The sequence below is a fragment of the Scyliorhinus torazame genome, chromosome 19 (assembly GCF_047496885.1).
Source record: "Scyliorhinus torazame isolate Kashiwa2021f chromosome 19, sScyTor2.1, whole genome shotgun sequence".
Lineage (NCBI taxonomy): Eukaryota > Metazoa > Chordata > Chondrichthyes > Carcharhiniformes > Scyliorhinidae > Scyliorhinus > Scyliorhinus torazame.
The window spans coordinates 40,054,731-40,080,897 of record NC_092725.1 but is presented as its reverse complement, the minus strand read 5'-3'; the positions used below and the strand labels follow the sequence as shown (position 1 = coordinate 40,080,897).

At 52.5% G+C, this 26,167-nt stretch overlaps 1 protein-coding gene across 3 annotated transcripts in view; it reads left to right on the top strand.

The window, feature by feature from the left end:
• LOC140396095 (protein-methionine sulfoxide oxidase mical3a-like) overlaps positions 1–26,167 on the top strand; it is a 1,213,674-nt gene that overhangs the window by 848,813 nt on the left and 338,694 nt on the right. For all 3 annotated transcript variants that reach the window (XM_072484207.1, XM_072484206.1, XM_072484208.1), the window contains 2 exons: positions 6,561–6,643; positions 6,840–6,924. In XM_072484207.1, coding sequence (XP_072340308.1) covers positions 6,561–6,643; positions 6,840–6,924 — 168 coding nt within the window. The remainder of the gene's footprint in view (positions 1–6,560; positions 6,644–6,839; positions 6,925–26,167) is intronic.

Genomic DNA, 26,167 nt, shown 5'->3' with positions numbered 1-26,167 from the left:
TAAGAGTTCCCGGTTACTTTGAGTCAGAGTTTCCCGGTTACTGTGAGTGAGTTTTTCGCTGTTACTGTGAGTGAGTGTTTCCCGGTTACTGTTAGTTTTTCCCAGTTACTGTGAGTGAGAGTTTCCCGGTTACTGTGAGTGTTTCCCGGATACTGTGAGTGAGAGTTTCCCGGTTACTGTGAGTGAGAGTTTCCCGGTTACTGTGAGTGTTTCCTGCTTACTTTGAGTGTTTCCCGGTTACTGTGAGTGAGTGTTTCCCAGTTAATGAGAGTGAGAGTTTCCCGGTTACAGTGAGTGAGAGTTTCCCGGTTACTGTGAGTGAGCGTTTCACGGTTACTGTGAGTGTTTCCCGGTTACTGTGCGTGAGTGTTTCACCGTTACTGTGAGTGATTGTTTCCCGGTTAATGTGAGTAACAGTTTCCCGGTTAATGTGAGTGTGAGTTTCCCGGTCACTGTGAGTGAGAGTTCCCTGGTTACTGTGAGGGAGTGTTTCCTGGTTACTGTGAGTGAGTGTTTCCCGGTTACTGTGAGCGAGAGTTTCCCGGTTATTGTGAGTGAGTGTTCCCCGGTTACTGTGAGTGAGAGTTTCCCGGTTACTGTGAGTGTTTCCCGGTTACTATGAGTGAGAGTTTCTCGGTTACTGTGAGCGCTTCCCGGTTACTGTGAGCGAGTGTTTCCCGGTTACTGTGTGTTAGTGTTTCCCGGTTACAGTGAGTGAGAGTTTCCCAGTTACTGTGAGTGAGAGTTTCCCGGTTACTGTGAGTGAGTGTTTCCCGGTTACTGTGAGTGTTTCCCGGTTACTGTGAGTGAGAGTTTCCTGGTCACTGTGAGTGAGAATTTCCCGGTTACTGTGAGTGAGTGTTTCCCGGTTACTGTGAGTGTTTCCCGGTTACTGTGAGTGAGAGTTTCCCGGTCACTGTGAGTGAGTGTTTCCCGGTTACTGTGAGAGTTTCCCGGTTACTGTGGGTGAGTGCTTCCCGGTTAATGTGACTGAGAGTTTCCCGTTTAATGTGAGTGAGAGTTTCCCGGTTACTGTGAGTGAGAGTTTCCTGGTTACTGTGAGTGAGATTTTCCCGGTTACTGTGAGTGAGTGTTTCCCGGTTACCGTGAGTGAGATTTTCCCGGTTACTGTGAGTGAGAGTTTCCGGGTTACTGTGAGTGTTTCCCGGATACTGTGAGTGAGAGTTTCCCGGTTCCTGTGAGTGAGTGTTTCCCGGTTACTGTGAATGAGAGTTTCCCTGTTACTGTGGGTGAGTGTTTCCTGGTGACTGTGAGTGAGAGTTTCCCGGTTACTGTGAGTGAGTGTTTCCCGGTAACTGTGAGTGAGAGTTTCCCGGTTGCTGTGAGTGACAGTTTCCCGGCTACTGTGAATGAGAGTTTCCCGGTTACTGTGAGTGAGAGTTTCCCGTTTACTGTGAGTGAGTGTTTCCCGGTTACAGTGAGTGAGAGTTTCCTGGTTACTGTGAGTGAGTGTTTCCCGGTTACTGTGAGTGAGAGTTTCCCGGTTACTGTGAGTGAGTGCTTCCCGGTTACTGTGAGTGAGAGTTTCCCGGTTACTGTGAGTGAGTGTTTCCCGGTTACTGTGAGAGTTTTCCGGTTACTGTGAGTGAGTGCTTCCCGGTTAATGTGAGTAAGAGTTTCCCGGTTACTGTGAGTGAGTGTTTCCCGGTTACTCTGAGAGTTTCCCGGTTACTGTGAGTGAGTGCTTCCCGGTTAATGTGACTGAGATTTTCCCGTTTAATGTGAGTGAGAGTTTCCCGGTTACTGTGGGTGAGTGCTTCCCGGTTACTGTGAGTGAGAGTTTCCCGGTTACTGTGAGTGAGAGATTCCCGGTTACTGTGAGTGAGAGTTTCCCAGTTACTGTGAGTGTTTCCCGGTTACTGTGAGTGAGAGTTTCCTCGTTACTGTGAGTGAGAGTTTCCCGGTTACTGTGGGTTGAGTGTTTTCCGGTTACTGTGAGTGAGTGTTTCCCGGTTACTGTGAGTGTTTCCCGGTTACTGTGAGTGAGAGTTTCCCGGTCACTGTGAGTGAGTGTTTCCCGGTTACTGTGAGAGTTTCCCGGTTACTGTGAGTGAGTGCTTCCCGGTTAATGTGACTGAGAGTTTCCCGTTTAATGTGAGTGAGAGTTTCCCGGTTACTGTGAGTGAGAGTTTCCTGGTTACTGTGAGTGAGATTTTCCCGGTTACTGTGAGTGAGTGTTTCCCGGTTACCGTGAGTGAGATTTTCCCGGTTACTGTGAGTGAGAGTTTCCGGGTTACTGTAAGTGTTTCCCGGATACTGTGAGTGAGAGTTTCCCGGTTCCTGTGAGTGAGTGTTTCCCGGTTACTGTGAATGAGAGTTTCCCTGTTACTGTGGGTGAGTGTTTCCTGGTGACTGTGAGTGAGAGTTTCCCGGTTACTGTGAGTGAGTGTTTCCCGGTAACTGTGAGTGAGAGTTTCCCGGTTGCTGTGAGTGACAGTTTCCCGGCTACTGTGAATGAGAGTTTCCCGGTTACTGTGAGTGAGAGTTTCCCGTTTACTGTGAGTGAGTGTTTCCCGGTTACTGTGAGTGAGAGTTTCCCGGTTACTGTGAGTGAGTGTTTCCCGGTTACTGTGAGAGTTTCCCGGTTACTGTGAGTGAGTGCTTCCCGGTTACTGTGAGTGAGAGTTTCCCGGTTACTGTGAGTGAGTGTTTCCCGGTTACTGTGAGAGTTTTCCGGTTACTGTGAGTGAGTGCTTCCCGGTTAATGTGAGTAAGAGTTTCCCGGTTACTGTGAGTGAGTGTTTCCCGGTTACACAGAGAGTTTCCCGGTTACTGTGAGTGAGTGCTTCCCGGTTAATGTGACTGAGATTTTCCCGTTTAATGTGAGTGAGAGTTTCCCGGTTACTGTGGGTGAGTGCTTCCCGGTTACTGTGAGTGAGAGTTTCCCGGTTACTGTGAGTGAGAGATTCCCGGTTACTGTGAGTGAGAGTTTCCCAGTTACTGTGGGTGATTGTTTCCCGGTTACTGCGAGTGAGTGTTTCCCAGTTACTGTGAGTGTTTCCCGGTTACTGTGAGTGAGAGTTTCCTCGTTACTGTGAGTGAGAGTTTCCCGGTTACTGTGGGTTGAGTGTTTTCCGGTTACTGTGAGTGACAGTTTCCCGGTTACTGTGAATGAGAGTTTCCCGGTTACTGTGGGTGAGTGTTTCCCGGTTACTGTCGGTGAGAGTTTCCGGATTACTGTGAGTGAGTGTTTCGCGGTTACTGTGAGTGAGTGTTTCCCGGTTGCTGTGAGTGTTTCCCGGTTACTGTGTGTTTCATGGTTGCTGTGAGTGTTTCCCGGTTACTGTGTGTTTCCCGGTTGCTGTGAGTGTTTCCCGGTTACTGTGTGTTTCATGGTTGCTGTGAGTGTTTCCCGGTTACTGTGAGTGAGTGTTTCCCGGTTACTGTGAGAGTTTCCCGGTTACTGTGAGTGAGAGTTTCCCGGTTACTGTGAGAGTTTCCCGGTTACTGTGAGTGAGTGCTTCCCGGTTAATGTGATTGAGAGTTTCCCGTTTAATGTGAGTGAGAGTTTCCCGGATACTGTGAGTGAGTGTTTTCCGGTTACTGTGAATAAGAGTTCCCGGTTACTTTGAGTGAGAGTTTCCCGGTTACTGTGAGTGAGTTTTTCGCTGTTACTGTGAGTGAGTGTTTCCCGGTTACTGTTAGTTTTTCCCAGTTACTGTGAGTGAGAGTTTCCCGGTTACTGTGAGTGTTTCCCGGATACTGTGAGTGAGAGTTTCCCGGTTACTGTGAGTGTTTCCCGGTTACTGTGAGTGAGTGTTTCTCGGTTACTGTGAGTGAGAGTTCCCCGGTTACTGTGAGTGAGAGGTTCCCGGTTACTGTGAGTGAGAGTTTCCTGGTTACTGTGAGTGAGAGTTTCCCGGTTACTGTGAGTGAGTGTTTCCCGGTTACTGAGAGTGTTTCCCGGTTACTGTGAGTGAGAGTTTCCGGTTACTGTGAATGAGAGTTTCCCGGATACTGTGAGTGAGTGTTTTCCGGTTACTGTGAATAAGAGTTCCCGGTTACTTTGAGTGAGAGTTTCCCGGTTACTGTGAGTGAGTTTTTCGCTGTTACTGTGAGTGAGTGTTTCCCGGTTACTGTTAGTTTTTCCCAGTTACTGTGAGTGAGAGTTTCCCGGTTACTGTGAGTGTTTCCCGGATACTGTGAGTGAGAGTTTCCCGGTTACTGTGAGTGAGAGTTTCCCGGTTACTGTGAGTGTTTCCTGGTTACTTTGAGTGTTTCCCGGTTACTGTGAGTGAGTGTTTCCCAGTTAATGAGAGTGAGAGTTTCCCGGTTACTGTGAGTGAGAGTTTCCCGGTTACTGTGAGTGAGAGTTTCACGGTTACTGTGAGTGTTTCCCGGTTACTGTGCGTGAGTGTTTCCCCGTTACTGTGAGTGATTGTTTCCCGGTTACTGTGAGTGAGAGCTTCCCGGTTACTGTGAGTGAGAGTTTCCCGGTTACTGTGAGAGTTTCCCGGTTACTCTGAATGAGTGCTTCCCGGTTAATGTGAGTAACAGTTTCCCGGTTAATGTGAGTGAGAGTTTCCCGGTCACTGTGAGTGAGAGTTCCCTGGTTACTGTGAGGGAGTGTTTCCCGGTTACTGTGAGTGAGTGTTTCCCGGTTACTGTGAGCGAGAGTTTCCCGGTTATTGTGAGTGAGTGTTCCCCGGTTACTGTGAGTGAGAGTTTCCCGGTTACTGTGAGTGTTTCCCGGTTACTATGAGTGAGAGTTTCTCGGTTACTGTGAGCGTTTCCCGGTTACTGTGAGCGAGTGTTTCCCGGTTACTGTGTGTTAGTGTTTCCCGGTTACAGTGAGTGAGAGTTTCCCGGTTACTGTGAGTGAGAGTTTCCCGGTTACTGTGAGTGAGTGTTTCCCGGTTACTGTGAGTGTTTCCCGGTTACTGTGAGTGAGAGTTTCCTGGTCACTGTGAGTGAGAGTTTCCCGGTTACTGTGAGTGAGTGTTTCCCGGTTACTGTGAGTGTTTCCCGGTTACTGTGAGTGAGAGTTTCCCGGTCACTGTGAGTGAGTGTTTCCCGGTTACTGTGAGAGTTTCCCGGTTACTGTGAGTGAGTGCTTCCCGGTTAATGTGACTGAGAGTTTCCCGTTTAATGTGAGTGAGAGTTTCCCGGTTACTGTGAGTGAGAGTTTCCTGGTTACTGTGAGTGAGATTTTCCCGGTTACTGTGCGTGAGTGTTTCCCGGTTACCGTGAGTGAGATTTTCCCGGTTACTGTGAGTGAGAGTTTCCGGGTTACTGTGAGTGTTTCCCGGATACTGTGAGTGAGAGTTTCCCGGTTCCTGTGAGTGAGTGTTTCCCGGTTACTGTGAATGAGAGTTTCCCTGTTACTGTGGGTGAGTGTTTCCTGGTGACTGTGAGTGAGAGTTTCCCGGTTGCTGTGAGTGTTTCCCGGTTACTGTGAGTGAGAGTTTCTCGGTTGCTGTGAGTGAGAGTTTCCCGGTTACTGTGAGTGAGTGTTTCCCGGTTACTGTGAGTGAGTGTTTCCCGGTAACTGTGAGTGAGAGTTTCCTGGTGACTGTGAGTGAGAGTTTCCCGGTTGCTGTGAGTGTTTCCCGGTTACTGTGAGTGAGAGTTTCTCGGTTACTGTGAGTGAGAGTTTCCCGGTTACTGTGAGTGAGTGTTTCCCGGTTACTGTGAGTGAGTGTTTCCCGGTAACTGTGAGTGAGAGTTTCCCGGTTGCTGTGAGTGACAGTTTCCCGGCTACTGTGAATGAGAGTTCCCCGGTTACTGTGAGTGAGGGTTTCCCGTTTACTGTGAGTGAGTGTTTCCCGGTTACTGTGAGTGAGAGTTTCCCGGTTACTGTGAGTGAGTGTTTCCCGGTTACTGTGAAAGTTTCCCGGTTACTGTGAGTGAGTGCTTCCCGGTTACTGTGAGTGAGAGTTTCCCGGTTACTGTGAGTGAGTGTTTCCCGGTTACTGTGAGAGTTTTCCGGTTACTGTGAGTGAGTGCTTCCCGGTTAATGTGAGTAAGAGTTTCCCGGTTACTGTGAGTGAGTGTTTCCCGGTTACTCTGAGAGTTTCCCGGTTACTGTGAGTGAGTGCTTCCCGGTTAATGTGACTGAGAGTTTCCCGTTTAATGTGAGTGAGAGTTTCCCGGTTACTGTGGGTGAGAGTTTCCCGGTTACTGTGAGTGAGAGTTTCCCGGTTACTGTGGGTGAGAGTTTCCCGGTTACTGTGAGTGAGAGATTCCCGGTTACTGTGAGTGAGAGTTTCCCAGTTACTGTGGGTGATTGTTTCCCGGTTACTGTGAGTGAGTGTTCCCCGGTTACTGTGAGTGAGTGTTTCCCAGTTACTGTGAGTGTTTCCCGGTTACTGTGAGTGAGAGTTTCCTCGTTACTGTGAGTGAGAATTTCCCGGTTACTGTGGGTTGAGTGTTTTCCGGTTACTGTGAGTGACAGTTTCCCGGTTACTGTGAATGAGAGTTTCCCGGTTACTGTGGGTGAGTGTTTCCCGGTTACTGTCGGTGAGAGTTTCCCGGTTACGGTGCTGTGAATGTTCGGCGTAATTTTCCGAGCAATTTTAACCACACCTGTTACTTTGCAGGAAAATTCTATTGCAAGCCTCATTTTCGGCTGGCAACGCGTGATGCCAGGAAAAGACCAGCGACACCTCCAGCATTTGCCCAGGTACAGGTCTCACATTGGGAATTTTGTTTGGTGCATGGTGTGTCTTTCCAATGTCTGTGTGTTCCCTGTCCGGTTTTCTATCGGCTGTCTCCCCCTCCCCCTCCTGCCCCCATTCCCACCCCCCAGCTCGCTGCTATCTCTGTTAAATAACCTCGTTGCTCATGGATCCTTTCCAATTGTCATTTGTTTTTTACAGGAGAAGATTTCTCCTCCGCCTCTGCCGACTATGAATCTGGTTGAAATTCCTGATCCCAAGCTTCAGTACTCGGAAGAAGATTCAGGTAGATGTTGTCCTCTCCTTGACAGCGATTGGATTCCCTGCCCTTTGAGGGGTGGATTTGCCAAGCTGTGCATTGAAATGAACCAATGGATTCTCGAGTCTGTCGGTTCTGCAGATTCCGAATGCTAGGAAAGGAGAACCTCATATTCCAAGGTCCCTTTCCCGCCTCCCTGCTTCCAATCATTGACACTCAGAGATCATGGAAAGCGTTCCATAGATCTGTATTCCTATCCCTGTCAATCAGACCGGACTGATTATTCAAAATACTCTCAGATTTCTAACTCCTCTTAGTCCCGTGCTCGCCATCAGGACTGATCACCCTCCGTTCATCTTCTGTTCTCCTCTCCTCGCTCTATCCCCCTTCTTCACGTCTCTAACTTTATTTCACCAAATGCACACAGATATTGCTCCATTATGAGTTGGTGAATCCTGACAAGAGTTGTTCAAATAAATCTCCTGCCTCCACTTTGGGTCTGGCTGCTGTGTTTAAGGTATAAGCAATGACATTTAGCAAGATCTTACCAGACTGCCAATCTAATTGATTCATTGAGTTATTAACTCATTGGTATGCGAGTTTCATCAGGAGGAGAGGCAGCCATTACCTGCAACGAGCGCCAGAGATTCCAGTGTGAGTTCATATCCTCAGCAGACTGCCTGGGACTGGGTCAAACTGCCGTATAATGTGTAAGGTCACATCTACACACATGGTGCCCAATGGGGATCAGTGACATGGTGCCCAATGAGGATCAGTGACACGGTGCCCAATGGGGATCAGTGACATGGTGTCCAATGGGGATCAGTGACATGCAGCCCAATGAGGATCAGTGACATGGTGCCCAATGGGGATCAGTGACAGGGTGTCCAATGGAGATCAGTGACAGGGTGTCCAATGGAGATCCAGTGACAGGGTGTCCAATGGGGATAAGTGACATGGTGCCCAATGAGGATCAGTGACATGGTGTCCAATGGGGATCCAGTGACATGGTGTCCAATGGGGACCAGTGTCATGGTGCCCAATGGGGATCAGTGACATGGTGCCCAATGGGGATCAGTGACAGGGTGTCCAATGGGGATCAGTGACATGGTGTCCAATGGGGATCAGTGACAGGGTGTCCAATGGGGATCAGTGACATGGTGTCCAATGGGGATCAATGACATGGTGTCCAATGGGGATCAGTGACAGGGTGTCCAATGGAGATCCAGTGACATTGTGTCCAATGGGGATCAGTGACATGGTGCCCAATGAGGATCAGTGACATGGTGTCCAATGGGGATCAGTGACATGGTGCCCAATGGGGATCAGTGACAGGGTGTCCAATGGGGATCAGTGACAGGGTGTCCAATGGAGATCCAGTGACATGGTGTCCAATGGGGATCAATGACATGGTGTCCAATGGGGATCAGTGACATGGTGCCCAATGGGGATCAGTGACAGGGTGTCCAATGGGGATCAGTGACAGGGTGTCCAATGGAGATCCAGTGACATTGTGTCCAATGGGGATCAGTGACATGGTGTCCAATGGGGATCAGTGACATGGTGCCCAATGGGGATCAGTGACAGGGTGTCCAATGGGGATCAGTGACATGGTGTCCAATGGGGATCAGTGACATGGTGTCCAATGGGGATCAGTGACATGGTGCCCAATGGGGATCAGTGACAGGGTGTCCAATGGGGATCAGTGACAGGGTGTCCAATGGAGATCCAGTGACATGGTGTCCAATGGACATCCAGTGACATGGTGTCCAATGGAGATCCAGTGACATGGTGCCCAATGGCGATCAGTGACATGGTGCCCAATGGGGATCAGTGACATGGTGCCCAATGGGGATCAGGGACAGGGTGTCCAATGGGGATCAGTGACAGGGTGTCCAATGAGGATCAGTGACATGGTGTCCAATGGGGATCAGTGACATGGTGCCCAATGGGGATCAGTGACAGGGTGTCCAATGGAGATCCAGTGACATGGTGTCCAATGGAGATCCAGTGACATGGTGCCCAATGAGGATCAGTGACATGGTGTCCAATGGGGATCAGTGACATGGTGCCCAATGGGGATCAGTGACATGGTGCCCAATGGGGATCAGTGACATGGTGCCCAATGGGGATCAGTGACAGGGTGTCCAATGGGGATCAGTGACATGGTGCCCAATGGGGATCAGTGACATGGTGTCCAATGGAGATCCAGTGACATGGTGCCCAATGGGGATCAGTGACATGGTGCCCAATGGGGATCAGTGACAGGGTGTCCAATGGGGATCAGTGACATGGTGCCCAATGGGGATCAGTGACATGGTGTCCAATGGAGATCAGTGACAGGGTGTCCAATGGGGATCAGTGACAGGGTGCCCAATGGGGATCAGTGACATGGTGCCCAATGGGGATCAGTGACAGGGTGTCCAATGGAGATCCAGTAACTTGGTGTCCAATGGGGATCAGTGACATGGTGCCCAATGGGGATCAGTGACATGGTGTCCAATGGAGATCCAGTGACATGGTGCCCAATGGGGATCAGTGACATGGTGCCCAATGGGGATCAGTGACATGGTGCCCAATGGGGATCAGTGACAGGGTGTCCAATGGAGATCCAGTAACTTGGTGTCCAATGGGGATCAGTGACATGGTGCCCAATGAGGATCAGTGTCATGGTGTCCAATGGGGATCAGTGACAGGGTGTCCAATGGAGATCCAGTGACATGGTGCCCAACGTGGATCAGTGACAGGGTGTCCAATGGAGATCCAGTAACTTGGTGTCCAATGGGGATCAGTGACATGGTGCCCAATGAGGATCAGTGTCATGGTGTCCAATGGGGATCAGTGACAGGGTGTCCAATGGAGATCCAGTGACATGGTGCCCAACGTGGATCAGTGACATGGTGTCCAATGGGGATCAGTGACAGGGTGTCCAATGGAGATCCAGTAACTTGGTGTCCAATGGGGATCAGTGACAGGGTGTCCAATGGAGATCCAGTGACATGGTGCCCAATGGGGATCAGTGACATGGTGCCCAATGAGGATCAGTGACATGGTGTCCAATGGGGATCAGTGACATGGTGCCCAATGAGGATCAGTGACATGGTGTCCAATGGGGATCAGTGACAGGGTGTCCAATGGAGATCCAGTGAAATGGTGTCCAATGGGGATCAATGACATGATGCCCAATGGGGATCAGTGACAGGGTGTCCAATGGGGATCCAGTGTCATGGTGTCCAATGGGGATCAGTGACACGGTGCCCAATGGGGATCAGTGACAGGGTGTCCAATGGGGATCAGTGACCTGGTGCCCAATGGGGATCAGTGACATGGTGTCCAATGGGGATCAGTGACATGGTGCCCAATGGGGATCAGTGACAGGGTGTCCAATGGAGATCCAGTGAAATGGTGTCCAATGGGGATCAATGACAGGATGCCCAATGGGGATCAGTGACAGGGTGTCCAATGGGGATCCAGTGTCATGGTGTCCAATGGGGATCAGTGACACGGTGCCCAATGGGGATCAGTGACAGGGTGTCCAATGGGGATCAGTGACAGGGTGTCCAATGGGGATCAGAGACAGGGTGTCCAATGGAGATCCAGTGACATGGTGCCCAATGGGGATCAGTGACATGGTGTCCAATGGAGATCCAGTGACATGGTGTCCAATGGGGATCAGTGACAGGGTGTCCAATGGAGATCCAGTGACATGGTGTCCAATGGGGATCAGTGACATGGTGCCCAATGAGGATCAGTGACATGGTGTCCAATGGGGATCAGTGACATGGTGCCCAATGGGGATCAGTGACAGGGTGTCCAATGGAGATCAGTGACAGGATGTCCAATGGAGATCCAGTGACATGGTGTCCAATGGGGATCAGTGACATGTTGCCCAATGAGGATCAGTGTCATGGTGTCCAATGGGGATCAGTGACATGGTGCCCAACGTGGATCAGTGACATGGTGTCCAATGGGGATCAGTGACAGGGTGTCCAATGGGGATCAGTGACATGGTGTCCAATGGAGATCCAGTGACATGGTGCCCAACGTGGATCAGTGACATGGTGTCCAATGGGGATCAGTGACAGGGTTTCCAATGGAGATCCAGTGACCTGGTGTCCAATGGGGATCAGTGACATGGTGCCCAATGAGGATCAGTGACATGGTGTCCAATGGGGATCAGTGACATGGTGCCCAATGGGGATCAGTGACAGGGTGTCCAATGGGAATCAGTGACAGGGTGTCCAATGGAGATCCAGTGACATGGTGTCCAATGGGGATCAGTGACATCGTGCCCAATGAGGATCAGTGTCATGGTGTCCAATGGGGATCATTGACAGGGTGTCCAATGGGGATCAGTGACATGGTGTCCAATGGGGATCAGTGACATGGTGGCCAATGGGGATCAGTGACATGGTGCCCAATGGAGATCAGTGACATGGTGTCCAATGGGGATCAGTGACATGGTGTCCAATGGGGATCAGTGACATGGTGCCCAATGGGGATCAGTGACATGGTGCCCAATGAGGATCAGTGACAGGGTGTCCAATGGGGATCCAGTGACATGGTGCCCAATGGGGATCAGTGACAGGGTGTCCAATGGAGATCCAGTGACATGGTGCCCAATGGGGATCAGTGACAGGGTGTCCAATGGAGATCCAGTGACATGGTGTCCAATGGGGATCAGTGACATGGTGCCCAATGAGGATCAGTGTCATGGTGTCCAATGGGGATCAGTGACAGGGTGTCCAATGGAGATCCAGTGACACAGTGCCCAATGGGGATCAGTGACATGGTGTCCAATGGGGATCAGTGACATGGTGTCCAATGGGGATCAGTGACAGGGTGTCCAATGGGGATCCAGTAACATGGTGTCCAATGGGGATCAGTGACATGGTGCCCAATGAGGATCAGTGACATGGTGTCCAATGGGGATCAGTGACAGGGTGTCCAATGGAGATCCAGTGACATGGTGTCCAATGGGGATCAGTGACATGGTGCCCAATGAGGATCAGTGTCATGGTGTCCAATGGGGATCAGTGACAGGGTGTCCAATGGGGATCAGTGACAGGGTGTCCAATGGGGATCAGTGACATGGTGCCCAATGGGGATCAGTGACAGGGTGCCCAATGGAGATCAGTGACATGGTGTCCAATGAGGATCAGTGACATGGTGCCCAATGGGGATCAGTGACATGGTGCCCAATGAGGATCAGTGACAGGGTGTCCAATGGGGATCCAGTGACATGGTGCCCAATGGGGATCAGTGACATGGTGTCCAATGGGGATCAGTGACATGGTGCCCAATGAGGATCAGTGTCATGGTGTCCAATGGGGATCAGTGACAGGGTGTCCAATGGGGATCAGTGACTGGGTGTCCAATGGGGATCAGTGACGGTGTCCAATGGGGATCCAGTGACATGGTGCCCAATGCGGGATCAGTGACATGGTGTCCAATGGGGATCAGTGACATGGTGCCCAATGAGGATCAGTGTCATGGTGCCCAATGGGGATCAGTGACATGGTGCCCAATGGGGATCAGTGACATGGTGTCCAATGGGGATCAGTGACATGGTGTCCAATGGGGATCAGTGACCTGGTGCCCAATGAGGATCAGTGTCATGGTGTCCAATGGGGAGCAGTGACAGGGTGTCCAATGGGGATCCAGTGACATGGTGCCCAATGGGGATCAGTGACATGGTGCCCAATGGGGATCAGTGACATGGTGCCCAATGAGGATCAGTGTCATGGTGTCCAATGGAGATCCAGTGACATGGTGTCCAATGGGGATCAGTGACATGGTGCCCAATGAGGATCAGTGTCATGGTGTCCAATGGGGATCAGTGACAGGGTGTCCAATGGGGATCCAGTGACATGGTGCCCAATGGGGATCAGAGACATGGTGCCCAATGAGGATCAGTGACAGGGTGTCCAATGGGGATCAGTGACAGGGTGTCCAATGGGGATCAGTGACAGCGTGCCCAATGGGGATCAGAGACAGGGTGTCCAATGGGAATCAGTGACAGGGTGTCCAATGGGGATCAGTGACAGGGTGTCCAATGGGGATCAGTGACCTCGTGCCCAATGGGGATCAGTGACCTCGTGCCCAATGGGGATCAGTGACATGGTGTCCAATGGGGATCAGTGACATGGTGCCCAATGGGGATCAGTGACAGGGTGTCCAATGGGGATCAGTGACATGGTGCCCAATGGGGATCAGTGACAGGGTGTCCAATGGGGATCAGTGACAGGGTGTCCAATGGGGATCAGTGACCTGGTGCCCAATGGGGATCAGTGACAGGGTGCCCAATGGGGATCAGTGACACGGTGCCCAATGTGGATCAGTGACATGGTGCCCAATGGGGATCAGTGACAGGGTGCCCAATGGGGATCAGTGACACGGTGCCCAAGTGGATCAGTGACATGGTGCCCAATGGGGATCAGTGACAGGGTGTCCAATGGGGATCAGTGACATGGTGCCCAATGGGGATCAGTGACACGGTGCCCAATGTGGATCAGTGACATGGTGCCCAATGGGGATCAGTGACAGGGTGTCCAATGGGGATCAGTGTCATGGTGCCCAATGGGGATCAGTGACACGGTGCCCAATGTGGATCAGTGACATGGTGCCCAATGGGGATCAGTGACATGGTGCCCAATGGGGATCAGTGACACGGTGCCCAATGTGGATCAGTGACATGGTGCCCAAGGGGGATCAGTGACAGGGTGTCCAATGGGGATCAGTGACACGGTGCCCAATGGGGATATAGTGTCATGGTGTCCAATGGGGATCAGTGACAGGGTGTACAATGGAAATCAGTGACAGGGTGTCCAATGGGGATCAGTGACAGGGTGTCCAATGGGGATCAGTGACAGGGTGTCCAATGGGGATCAGTGACAGGGTGTCCAATGAGGATCAGTGTCATGGTGTCCAATGGGGATCAGTGACAGGGTGTCCAATGGAGATCCAGTGACATGGTGCCCAACGTGGATCAGTGACATGGTGTCCAATGGGGATCAGTGACAGGGTGTCCAATGGATATCCAGTAACTTGGTGTCCAATGGGGATCAGTGACAGGGTGTCCAATGGAGATCCAGTGACATGGTGCCCAATGGGGATCAGTGACATGGTGCCCAATGAGGATCAGTGACATGGTGTCCAATGGGGATCAGTGACAGGGTGTCCAATGGAGATCCAGTGAAATGGTGTCCAATGGGGATCAATGACATGATGCCCAATGGGGATCAGTGACAGGGTGTCCAATGGGGATCCAGTGTCATGGTGTCCAATGGGGATCAGTGACACGGTGCCCAATGGGGATCAGTGACATGGTGCCCAATGGGGATCAGTGACATGGTGCCCAATGGGGATCAGTGACAGGGTGTCCAATGGAGATCCAGTAACTTGGTGTCCAATGGGGAACAGTGACATGGTGCCCAATGAGGATCAGTGTCATGGTGTCCAATGGGGATCAGTGACAGGGTGTCCAATGGAGATCCAGTGACATGGTGCCCAACGTGGATCAGTGACAGGGTGTCCAATGGAGATCCAGTAACTTGGTGTCCAATGGGGATCAGTGACATGGTGCCCAATGAGGATCAGTGTCATGGTGTCCAATGGGGATCAGTGACAGGGTGTCCAATGGAGATCCAGTGACATGGTGCCCAACGTGGATCAGTGACATGGTGTCCAATGGGGATCAGTGACAGGGTGTCCAATGGAGATCCAGTAACTTGGTGTCCAATGGGGATCAGTGACAGGGTGCCCAATGAGGATCAGTGACATGGTGTCCAATGGGGATCAGTGACAGGGTGTCCAATGGATATCCAGTGAAATGGTGTCCAATGGGGATCAATGACATGATGCCCAATGGGGATCAGTGACAGGGTGTCCAATGGGGATCCAGTGTCATGGTGTCCAATGGGGATCAGTGACACGGTGCCCAATGGGGATCAGTGACAGGGTGTCCAATGGGGATCAGTGACCTGGTGCCCAATGGGGATCAGTGACATGGTGTCCAATGGGGATCAGTGACATGGTGCCCAATGGGGATCAGTGACAGGGTGTCCAATGGGGATCAGTGACATGGTGCCCAATGGGGATCAGTGACACGGTGCCCAATGTGGATCAGTGACATGGTGCCCAATGGGGATCAGTGACAGGGTGTCCAATGGGGATCAGTGTCATGGTGCCCAATGGGGATCAGTGACACGGTGCCCAATGTGGATCAGTGACATGGTGCCCAATGGGGATCAGTGACATGGTGCCCAATGGGGATCAGTGACACGGTGCCCAATGTGGATCAGTGACATGGTGCCCAATGGGGATCAGTGACAGGGTGTCCAATGGGGATCAGTGACACGGTGCCCAATGGGGATATAGTGTCATGGTGTCCAATGGGGATCAGTGACAGGGTGTACAATGGAAATCAGTGACAGGGTGTCCAATGGGGATCCAGTGACATGGTGCCCAATGAGGATCAGTGACATGGTGTCCAATGGGGATCAGTGACAGGGTGTCCAATGGAGATCCAGTGAAATGGTGTCCAATGGGGATCAATGACATGATGCCCAATGGGGATCAGTGACAGGGTGTCCAATGGGGATCCAGTGTCATGGTGTCCAATGGGGATCAGTGACACGGTGCCCAATGGGGATCAGTGACATGGTGCCCAATGGGGATCAGTGACATGGTGCCCAATGGGGATCAGTGACAGGGTGTCCAATGGAGATCCAGTAACTTGGTGTCCAATGGGGAACAGTGACATGGTGCCCAATGAGGATCAGTGTCATGGTGTCCAATGGGGATCAGTGACAGGGTGTCCAATGGAGATCCAGTGACATGGTGCCCAACGTGGATCAGTGACAGGGTGTCCAATGGAGATCCAGTAACTTGGTGTCCAATGGGGATCAGTGACATGGTGCCCAATGAGGATCAGTGTCATGGTGTCCAATGGGGATCAGTGACAGGGTGTCCAATGGAGATCCAGTGACATGGTGCCCAACGTGGATCAGTGACATGGTGTCCAATGGGGATCAGTGACAGGGTGTCCAATGGAGATCCAGTAACTTGGTGTCCAATGGGGATCAGTGACAGGGTGTCCAATGGAGATCCAGTGACATGGTGCCCAATGGGGATCAGTGACATGGTGCCCAATGAGGATCAGTGACATGGTGTCCAATGGGGATCAGTGACAGGGTGTCCAATGGAGATCCAGTGAAATGGTGTCCAATGGGGATCAATGACATGATGCCCAATGGGGATCAGTGACAGGGTGTCCAATGGGGATCCAGTGTCATGGTGTCCAATGGGGATCAGTGACACGGTGCCCAATGGAGATCAGTGACAGGGTGTCCAATGGGGATCAGTGACCTGGTGCCCAATGGGGATCAGTGACATGGTGTCCAATGGGGATCAGTGACATGGTGCCCAATGGGGATCAGTGACAGGGTGTCCAATGGAGATCCAGTGAAATGGTGTCCAATGGGGATCAATGACATGATGCCCAATGGGGATCAGTGACAGGGTGTCCAATGGGGATCCAGTGTCATGGTGTCCAATGGGGATCAGTGACACGGTGCCCAATGGGGATCAGTGACAGGGTGTCCAATGGGGATCAGTGACAGGGTGTCCAATGGGGATCAGAGACAGGGTGTCCAATGGAGATCCAGTGACATGGTGTCCAATGGGGATCAGTGACAGGGTGTCCAATGGAGATCCAGTGACATGGTGTCCAATGGGGATCAGTGACATGATGCCCAATGAGGATCAGTGACATGGTGTCCAATGGGGATCAGTGACATGGTGCCCAATGGGGATCAGTGACAGGGTGTCCAATGGGGATCAGTGACAGGGTGTCCAATGGAGATCCAGTGACATGGTGTCCAATGGGGATCAGTGACATGGTGCCCAATGAGGATCAGTGTCATGGTGTCCAATGGGGATCAGTGACATGGTGCCCAACGTGGATCAGTGACATGGTGTCCAATGGGGATCAGTGACAGGGTGTCCAATGGGGATCAGTGACATGGTGTCCAATGGAGATCCAGTGACCTGGTGTCCAATGGGGATCAGTGACATGGTGCCCAATGAGGATCAGTGACATGGTGTCCAATGGGGATCAGTGACATGGTGCCCAATGGGGATCAGTGACAGGGTGTCCAATGGGGATCAGTGACAGGGTGTCCAATGGAGATCCAGTGACATGGTGTCCAATGGGGATCAGTGACATGGTGCCCAATGAGGATCAGTGTCATGGTGTCCAATGGGGATCATTGACAGGGTGTCCAATGGGGATCAGTGACATGGTGTCCAATGGGGATCAGTGACATGGAGGCCAATGGGGATCAGTGACATGGTGCCCAATGGAGATCAGTGACATGGTGTCCAATGGGGATCAGTGACATGGTGTCCAATGGGGATCAGTGACATGGTGCCCAATGGGGATCAGTGACATGGTGCCCAATGAGGATCAGTGACAGGGTGTCCAATGGGGATCCAGTGACATGGTGCCCAATGGGGATCAGTGACATGGTGTCCAATTGGGATCAGTGACATGGTGCCCAATGGGGATCAGTGACAGGGTGTCCAATGGAGATCCAGTGACATGGTGCCCAATGGGGATCAGTGACAGGGTGTCCAATGGAGATCCAGTGACATGGTGTCCAATGGGGATCAGTGACATGGTGCCCAATGAGGATCAGTGTCATGGTGTCCAATGGGGATCAGTGACAGGGTGTCCAATGGAGATCCAGTGACACAGTGCCCAATGGGGATCAGTGACATGGTGTCCAATGGGGATCAGTGACATGGTGTCCAATGGGGATCAGTGACAGGGTGTCCAATGGGGATCCAGTAACATGGTGTCCAATGGGGATCAGTGACATGGTGCCCAATGAGGATCAGTGACATGGTGTCCAATGGGGATCAGTGACATGGTGTCCAATGGGGATCAGTGACAGGGTGTCCAATGGAGATCCAGTGACATGGTGTCCAATGGGGATCAGCGACATGGTGCCCAATGAGGATCAGTGTCATGGTGTCCAATGGGTATCAGTGACAGGGTGTCCAATGGGGATCAGTGACAGGGTGTCCAATGGGGATCAGTGACATGGTGCCCAATGGGGATCAGTGACAGGGTGCCCAATGGAGATCAGTGACATGGTGTCCAATGAGGATCAGTGACATGGTGCCCAATGGGGATCAGTGACATGGTGCCCAATGAGGATCAGTGACAGGGTGTCCAATGGGGATCCAGTGACATGGTGCCCAATGGGGATCAGTGACATGGTGTCCAATGGGGATCAGTGACATGGTGCCCAATGAGGATCAGTGTCATGGTGTCCAATGGGGATCAGTGACAGGGTGTCCAATGGGGATCAGTGACAGGGTGTCCAATGGGGATCAGTGACTGGGTGTCCAATGGGGATCAGTGACGGTGTCCAATGGGGATCCAGTGACATGGTGCCCAATGGGGATCAGTGACATGGTGTCCAATGGGGATCAGTGACATGGTGCCCAATGAGGATCAGTGTCATGGTGTCCAATGGGGATCAGTGACATGGTGCCCAATGGGGATCAGTGACATGGTGTCCAATGGGAATCAGTGACATGGTGTCCAATGGGGATCAGTGACCTGGTGCCCAATGAGGATCAGTGTCATGGTGTCCAATGGGGATCAGTGACAGGGTGTCCAATGGGGATCCAGTGACATGGTGCCCAATGGGGATCAGTGACATGGTGCCCAATGGGGATCAGTGACATGGTGCCCAATGAGGATCAGTGTCATGGTGTCCAATGGAGATCCAGTGACATGGTGTCCAATGGGGATCAGTGACATGGTGCCCAATGAGGATCAGTGTCATGGTGTCCAATGGGGATCAGTGACAGGGTGTCCAATGGGGATCCAGTGACATGGTGCCCAATGGGGATCAGAGACATGGTGCCCAATGAGGATCAGTGACAGGGTATCCAATGGGGATCAGTGACAGGGTGTCCAATGGGGATCAGTGACAGCGTGCCCAATGGGGATCAGAGACAGGGTGTCCAATGCGAATCAGTGACAGGGTGTCCAATGGGGATCAGTGACAGGGTGTCCAATGGGGATCAGTGACCTGGTGCCCAATGGGGATCAGTGACATGGTGTCCAATGGGGATCAGTGACATGGTGCCCAATGGGGATCAGTGACAGGGTGTCCAATGGGGATCAGTGACATGGTGCCCAATGGGGATCAGTGACAGGGTGTCCAATGGGGATCAGTGACAGGGTGTCCAATGGGGATCAGTGACCTGGTGCCCAATGGGGATCAGTGACAGGGTGCTCAATGGGGATCAGTGACACGGTGCCCAATGTGGATCAGTGACATGGTGCCCAATGGGGATCAGTGACAGGGTGCCCAATGGGGATCAGTGACACGGTGCCCAATGTGGATCAGTGACATGGTGCCCAATGGGGATCAGTGACAGGGTGTCCAATGGGGATCAGTGACATGGTGCCCAATGGGGATCAGTGACACGGTGCCCAATGTGGATCAGTGACATGGTGCCCAATGGGGATCAGTGACAGGGTGTCCAATGGGGATCAGTGTCATGGTGCCCAATGGGGATCAGTGACACGGTGCCCAATGTGGATCAGTGACATGGTGCCCAATGGGGATCAGTGACATGGTGCCCAATGGGGATCAGTGACACGGTGCCCAATGTGGATCAGTGACATGGTGCCCAATGGGGATCAGTGACAGGGTGTCCAATGGGGATCAGTGACACAGTGCCCAATGGGGATACAGTGTCATGGTGTCCAATGGGGATCAGTGACAGGGTGTACAATGGAAATCAGTGACAGGGTGTCCAATGGGGATCAGTGACAGGGTGTCCAATGGGGATCAGTGACAGGGTGTCCAATGAGGATCAGTGTCATGGTGTCCAATGGGGATCAGTGACAGGGTGTCCAATGGAGATCAAGTGACATGGTGCCCAACGTGGATCAGTGACATGATGTCCAATGGGGATCAGTGACAGGGTGTCCAATGGAGATCCAGTAACTTGGTGTCCAATGGGGATCAGTGACAGGGTGTCCAATGGAGATCCAGTGACATGGTGCCCAATGGGGATCAGTGACATGGTGCCCAATGAGGATCAGTGACATGGTGTCCAATGGGGATCAGTGACAGGGTGTCCAATGGAGATCCAGTGAAATGGTGTCCAATGGGGATCAATGACATGATGCCCAATGGGGATCAGTGACAGGGTGTCCAATGGGGATCCAGTGTCATGGTGTCCAATGGGGATCAGTGACACGGTGCCCAATGGGGATCAGTGACAGGGTGTCCAATGGGGATCAGTGACCTGGTGCCCAATGGGGATCAGTGACATGGTGTCCAATGGGGATCAGTGACATGGTGCCCAATGGGGATCAGTGACAGGGATCCAATGGAGATCCAGTGAAATGGTGTCCAATGGGGATCAATGACATGATGCCCAATGGGGATCAGTGACAGGGTGTCCAATGGGGATCCAGTGTCATGGTGTCCAATGGGGATCAGTGACACGGTGCCCAATGGGGATCAGTGACAGGGTGTCCAATGGGGATCAGTGACAGGGTGTCCAATGGGGATCCAGTGACATGGTGTCCAATGGGGATCAGTGACATGGTGTCCAATGGAGATCCAGTGACATGGTGTCCAATGGGGATCAGTGACAGGGTGTCCAATGGAGATCCAGTGACATGGTGTCCAATGGGGATCAGTGACATGGTGCCCAATGAGGATCAGTGACATGGTGTCCAATGGGGATCAGTGACATGGTGCCCAATGGGGATCAGTGACAGGGTGTCCAATGGGGATCAGTGACAGGGTGTCCAATGGAGATCCAGTGACATGGTGTCCAATGGGGATCAGTGACATGGTGCCCAATGAGGATCAGTGTCATGGTGTCCAATGGGGATCAGTGACATGGTGCCCAACGTGGATCAGTGACATGGTGTCCAATGGGGATCAGTGACAGGGTGTCCAATGGGGATCAGTGACAGGGTGTCCAATGGAGATCCAGTGACCTGGTGGCCAATGGGGATCAGTGACATGGTGCCCAATGAGGATCAGTGACATGGTGTCCAATGGGGATCAGTGACATGGTGCCCAATGGGGATCAGTGACAGGGTGTCCAATGGGGATCAGTGACAGGGTGTCCAATGGAGATCCAGTGACATGGTGTCCAATGGGGATCAGTGACATGGTGCCCAATGAGGATCAGTGTCAGGGTGTCCAATGGGGATCATTGACAGGGTGTCCAATGGGGATCAGTGACATGGTGTCCAATGGGGATCAGTGACATGGTGGCCAATGGGGATCAGTGACATGGTGCCCAATGGAGATCAGTGACATGGTGTCCAATGGGGATCAGTGACATGGTGTCCAATGGGGATCAGTGACATGGTGCCCAATGGGGATCAGTGACATGGTGCCCAATGAGGATCAGTGACAGGGCGTCCAATGGGGATCCAGTGACATGGTGCCCAATGGGGATCAGTGACATGGTGTCCAATGGGGATCAGTGACAGGGTGTCCAATGGAGATCCAGTGAAATGGTGTCCAATGGGGATCAATGACATGATGCCCAATGAGGATCAGTGACAGGGTGTCCAATGGGGATCCAGTGACATGGTGCCCAATGGGGATCAGTGACATGGTGTCCAATGGGGATCAGTGACATGGTGCCCAATGGGGATCAGTGACAGGGTGTCCAATGGAGATCCAGTGACATGGTGCCCAATGGGGATCAGTGACAGGGTGTCCAATGGAGATCCAGTGACATGGTGTCCAATGGGGATCAGTGACATGGTGCCCAATGAGGATCAGTGACATGGTGTCCAATGGGGATCAGTGACATGGTGTCCAATGGGGATCAGTGACATGGTGTCCAATGGGGATCAGTGACAGGGTGTCCAATGGAGATCCAGTGACATGGTGTCCAATGGGGATCAGTGACATGGTGCCCAATGAGGATCAGTGTCATGCGGTCCAATGGGGATCAGTGACAGGGTGTCCAATGGGGATCAGTGACAGGGTGTCCAATGGGGATCAGTGACATGGTGCCCAATGGGGATCAGTGACAGGGTGCCCAATGGAGATCAGTGACATGGTGTCCAATGAGGATCAGTGACATGGTGCCCAATGGGGATCAGTGACATGGTGCCCAATGAGGATCAGTGACAGGGTGTCCAATGGGGATCCAGTGACATGGTGCCCAATGGGGATCAGTGACATGGTGTCCAATGGGGATCAGTGACATGGTGCCCAATGAGGATCAGTGTCATGGTGTCCAATGGGGATCAGTGACAGGGTGTCCAATGGGGATCAGTGACAGGGTGTCCAATGGGGATCAGTGACTGGGTGTCCAATGGGGATCAGTGACGGTGTCCAATGGGGATCCAGTGACATGGTGCCCAATGGGGATCAGTGACATGGTGTCCAATGGGGATCAGTGACATGGTGCCCAATGAGGATCAGTGTCATGGTGTCCAATGGGGATCAGTGACATGGTGCCCAATGGGGATCAGTGACATGGTGTCCAATGGGGATCAGTGACATGGTGTCCAATGGGGATCAGTGACCTGGTGCCCAATGAGGATCAGTGTCATGGTGTCCAATGGGGATCAGTGACAGGGTGTCCAATGGGGATCCAGTGACATGGTGCCCAATGGGGATCAGTGACATGGTGCCCAATGGGGATCAGTGACATGGTGCCCAATGAGGATCAGTGTCATGGTGTCCAATGGAGATCCAGTGACATGGTGTCCAATGGGGATCAGTGACATGGTGCCCAATGAGGATCAGTGTCATGGTGTCCAATGGGGATCAGTGACAGGGTGTCCAATGGGGATCCAGTGACATGGTGCCCAATGGGGATCAGAGACATGGTGCCCAATGAGGATCAGTGACAGGGTGTCCAATGGGGATCAGTGACAGGGTGTCCAATGGGGATCAGTGACAGCGTGCCCAATGGGGATCAGAGACAGGGTGTCCAATGGGAATCAGTGACAGGGTGTCCAATGGGGATCAGTGACCTGGTGCCCAATGGGGATCAGTGACATGGTGTCCAATGGGGATCAGTGACATGGTGCCCAATGGGGATCAGTGACAGGGTGTCCAATGGGGATCAGTGACATGGTGCCCAATGGGGATCAGTGACAGGGTGTCCAATGGGGATCAGTGACAGGGTGTCCAATGGGGATCAGTGACCTGGTGCCCAATGGGGATCAGTGACAGGGTGCCCAATGGGGATCAGTGACACGGTGCCCAATGTGGATCAGTGACATGGTGCCCAATGGGGATCAGTGACAGGGTGCCCAATGGGGATCAGTGACACGGTGCCCAATGTGGATCAGTGACAGGGTGCCCAATGAGGATCCAGTGACAGGGTGCCCAATGGGGATCAGTGACAGGGTGTCCAATGGGGATCAGTGACACGGTGCCCAATGGGGATACAGTGACAGGGTGCCCAATGGGGATCAGTGACACGGTGCCCAATGGGGATCAGTGACATGGTGTCCAATGGAGATCCAGTGACATGGTGCCCAATGTGGATCCAGTGTCATGGTGCCCAATGGGGATACAGTGACATGGTGCCCAATGGGGATCCAGTGACATGGTGCCCAATGGGGATACAATGACATGGTGCCCAATGGGGATCAGTGACAGGGTGTCCAATGGGGATCCATTGGCATGGTGCCCAGTGGGGATCCAGTGACATAGTGCCCAATGGGCATCCGGTGACATCGTGCCCAATGGGGATCAGTGACATGGTGCCCAATGTGGATCAGTGACATGGTGCCCAATGGGGATCAGTGACACAGTGCCCAATGGGGATCAGTGACATGGTGCCCAATGGGGATCAGTGATAGGGTGCCCAATGGGGATCAGTGACATGGTGCCCAATGGGGATCAGTGACATGGTGCCCAATGGGGATCAGTGACATGGTGCCCAATGGGGATTTGTGACATGGTGCCCAATGGGGATCAGTGACATGGTGCCCAATGGGGATCCAGTGACATGGTGACCAATGGTATCAGTGACATGGTGCCCAATGGGGATCCAGTGACATGGTGCCCAATGGGGATCCAGTGACATGGTGACCAATGGTATCAGTAACATGGTGCCCAATGGGGATCAGTGACATGGTGCCCAATGGGGATCAGTGACATGGTGACCAATGGTATCAGTGACATGGTGTCCAATGGGGATCAGTGACATGGTGCCCAATGGGGATCCAGTGACATGGTGACCAATGGGGATCAGTGACATGGTGCCCAATGGGGATCCAGTGACATGGTGCCCAATGGGGATCAGTGACATGGTGCCCAATGGGGATCAGTGAGATGGTGCCCAATGAGGATCCAGTGACATGGTGACCAATTAGTATCAGTGACATGGTGTCCAATGGGGATCAGTGACCTGGTGCCCAATGAGGATCCAGTGACATGGTGACCAATTAGTATCAGTGACATGGTGCCCAATGGGGATCCAGTGACATGGTGCCCAATGGGGATACAGTGACATGGTGACCAATTAGTATCAGTGACATGGTGTCCAATGGGGATCAGTGACCTGGTGCCCAATGAGGATCCAGTGACATGGTGACCAATTAGTATCAGTGGCATTGTGCCCAATGTGGATCAGTGACATGGTGCCCAATGGGGATCCAGTGACTTGGTGCCCCTGGGGATCCAGTGACATGGTGCCCAATGGGCATCCGGTGACATCATGCCCAATGTGGATCAGTGACATGGTGCCCGATGGGGATACAGTGACATAGTGCCCAATGGGATCCAGTGACATGGTGCCCAATGGGATCCAGTGACATGGTGCCCAATGGGCATCTGGTGACATCATGCCCAATGTGGATCAGTGACATGGTGCCCAATGGGGATCCAGTGACAGGGTGCCCAATGGGGATGGTGCCCAATGAGATCCAGTGTCATGGTGTCCAATGAGGATCAGTGACAGGGTGTCCAATGGGGATCCAGTGACATGGAGCCCAATGGGATCCAGTGACATGGTGCCCAATGGGCATCCGGTGACATCGTGCCCAATGTGGATCAGTGACATGGTGCCCAATGGGGATCAGTGACATGGTACCCAATCGGGATCCAGTGTCATGGTGCCCAATGGGGATCAGTGATAGGGTGTCCAATGGGGATCAGTGACATGGTGACCAATGTGGATCAGTGACATGGTGACCAATGTGGATCAGTGACATGGTGCCCAATGGGGATCAGTGACATGGTACCCAATCGGGATCCAGTGTCATGGTGCCCAATGGGGATCAGTGATAGGGTGTCCAATGGGGATCAGTGACATGGTGACCAATGTGGATCAGTGACATGGTGCCCAATGTGGATCAGTGACATGGTGACCAATGGGGATCAGTGACATGGTGCCCAATGTGGATCAGTGACATGGTACCCAATCGGGATCCAGTGTCATGGTGCCCAATGAGGATCCAGTGACATGGTTCCCAATGGGGATCCAGTGACATTGTGCCCAATGGGGATCAGTGACATGGTACCCAATCGGGATCCAGTGTCATGGTGCCCAATGAGGATCCAGTGACATGGTTCCCAATGGGGATCCAGTGACATTGTGTCCAATGGGGATCAGTGACAGGGTGCCCAATCGGGATCCAGTGTCATGGTATCCAATGGGGATCCAGTGACAGGGTGCCCCATGTGGATCAGTGACACAGTGCTCAATGGGGATCCAGTGACACGGTGCCCAATGGGGATCAGTGACATGGTGCCCAATGGGGATCCAGTGACACGGTGGCCAATGGGGATCAATGACAGGATGCCCAATGGGGATCAGTGACATGGTGCCCAATGAGGATCCAGTGACATGGTTCCCAATGGGGATCCAGTGACATTGTGCCCAATGGGGATCCAGTGACATGGTGTCCAATGTGGATCAGTGATAGGATGACCAATGGGGATCCAGTGACAGGGTGCCCAATGGGGATCCAGTGCCATGGTGTACAACGGGGATCCAGTGACATGGTGTCGAATGAGAATTAGTGACAGGGTGACCAATGGGGATCCAGTGACAGGGAAAGAGAGGTCGGGGAACACGGAGAGGGATGTTGAACAGGGAGAGAGTGATTGGAAAACAGGGAGTTTGGAGAACAGGGAGATTGGAGAACAGGGAGATCGGAGAACAGGGAGATCGGAGAACAGGGCGATCGCAGAACAGGGAGATCGGAGAACAGGGAGATCGGAGAACAGGG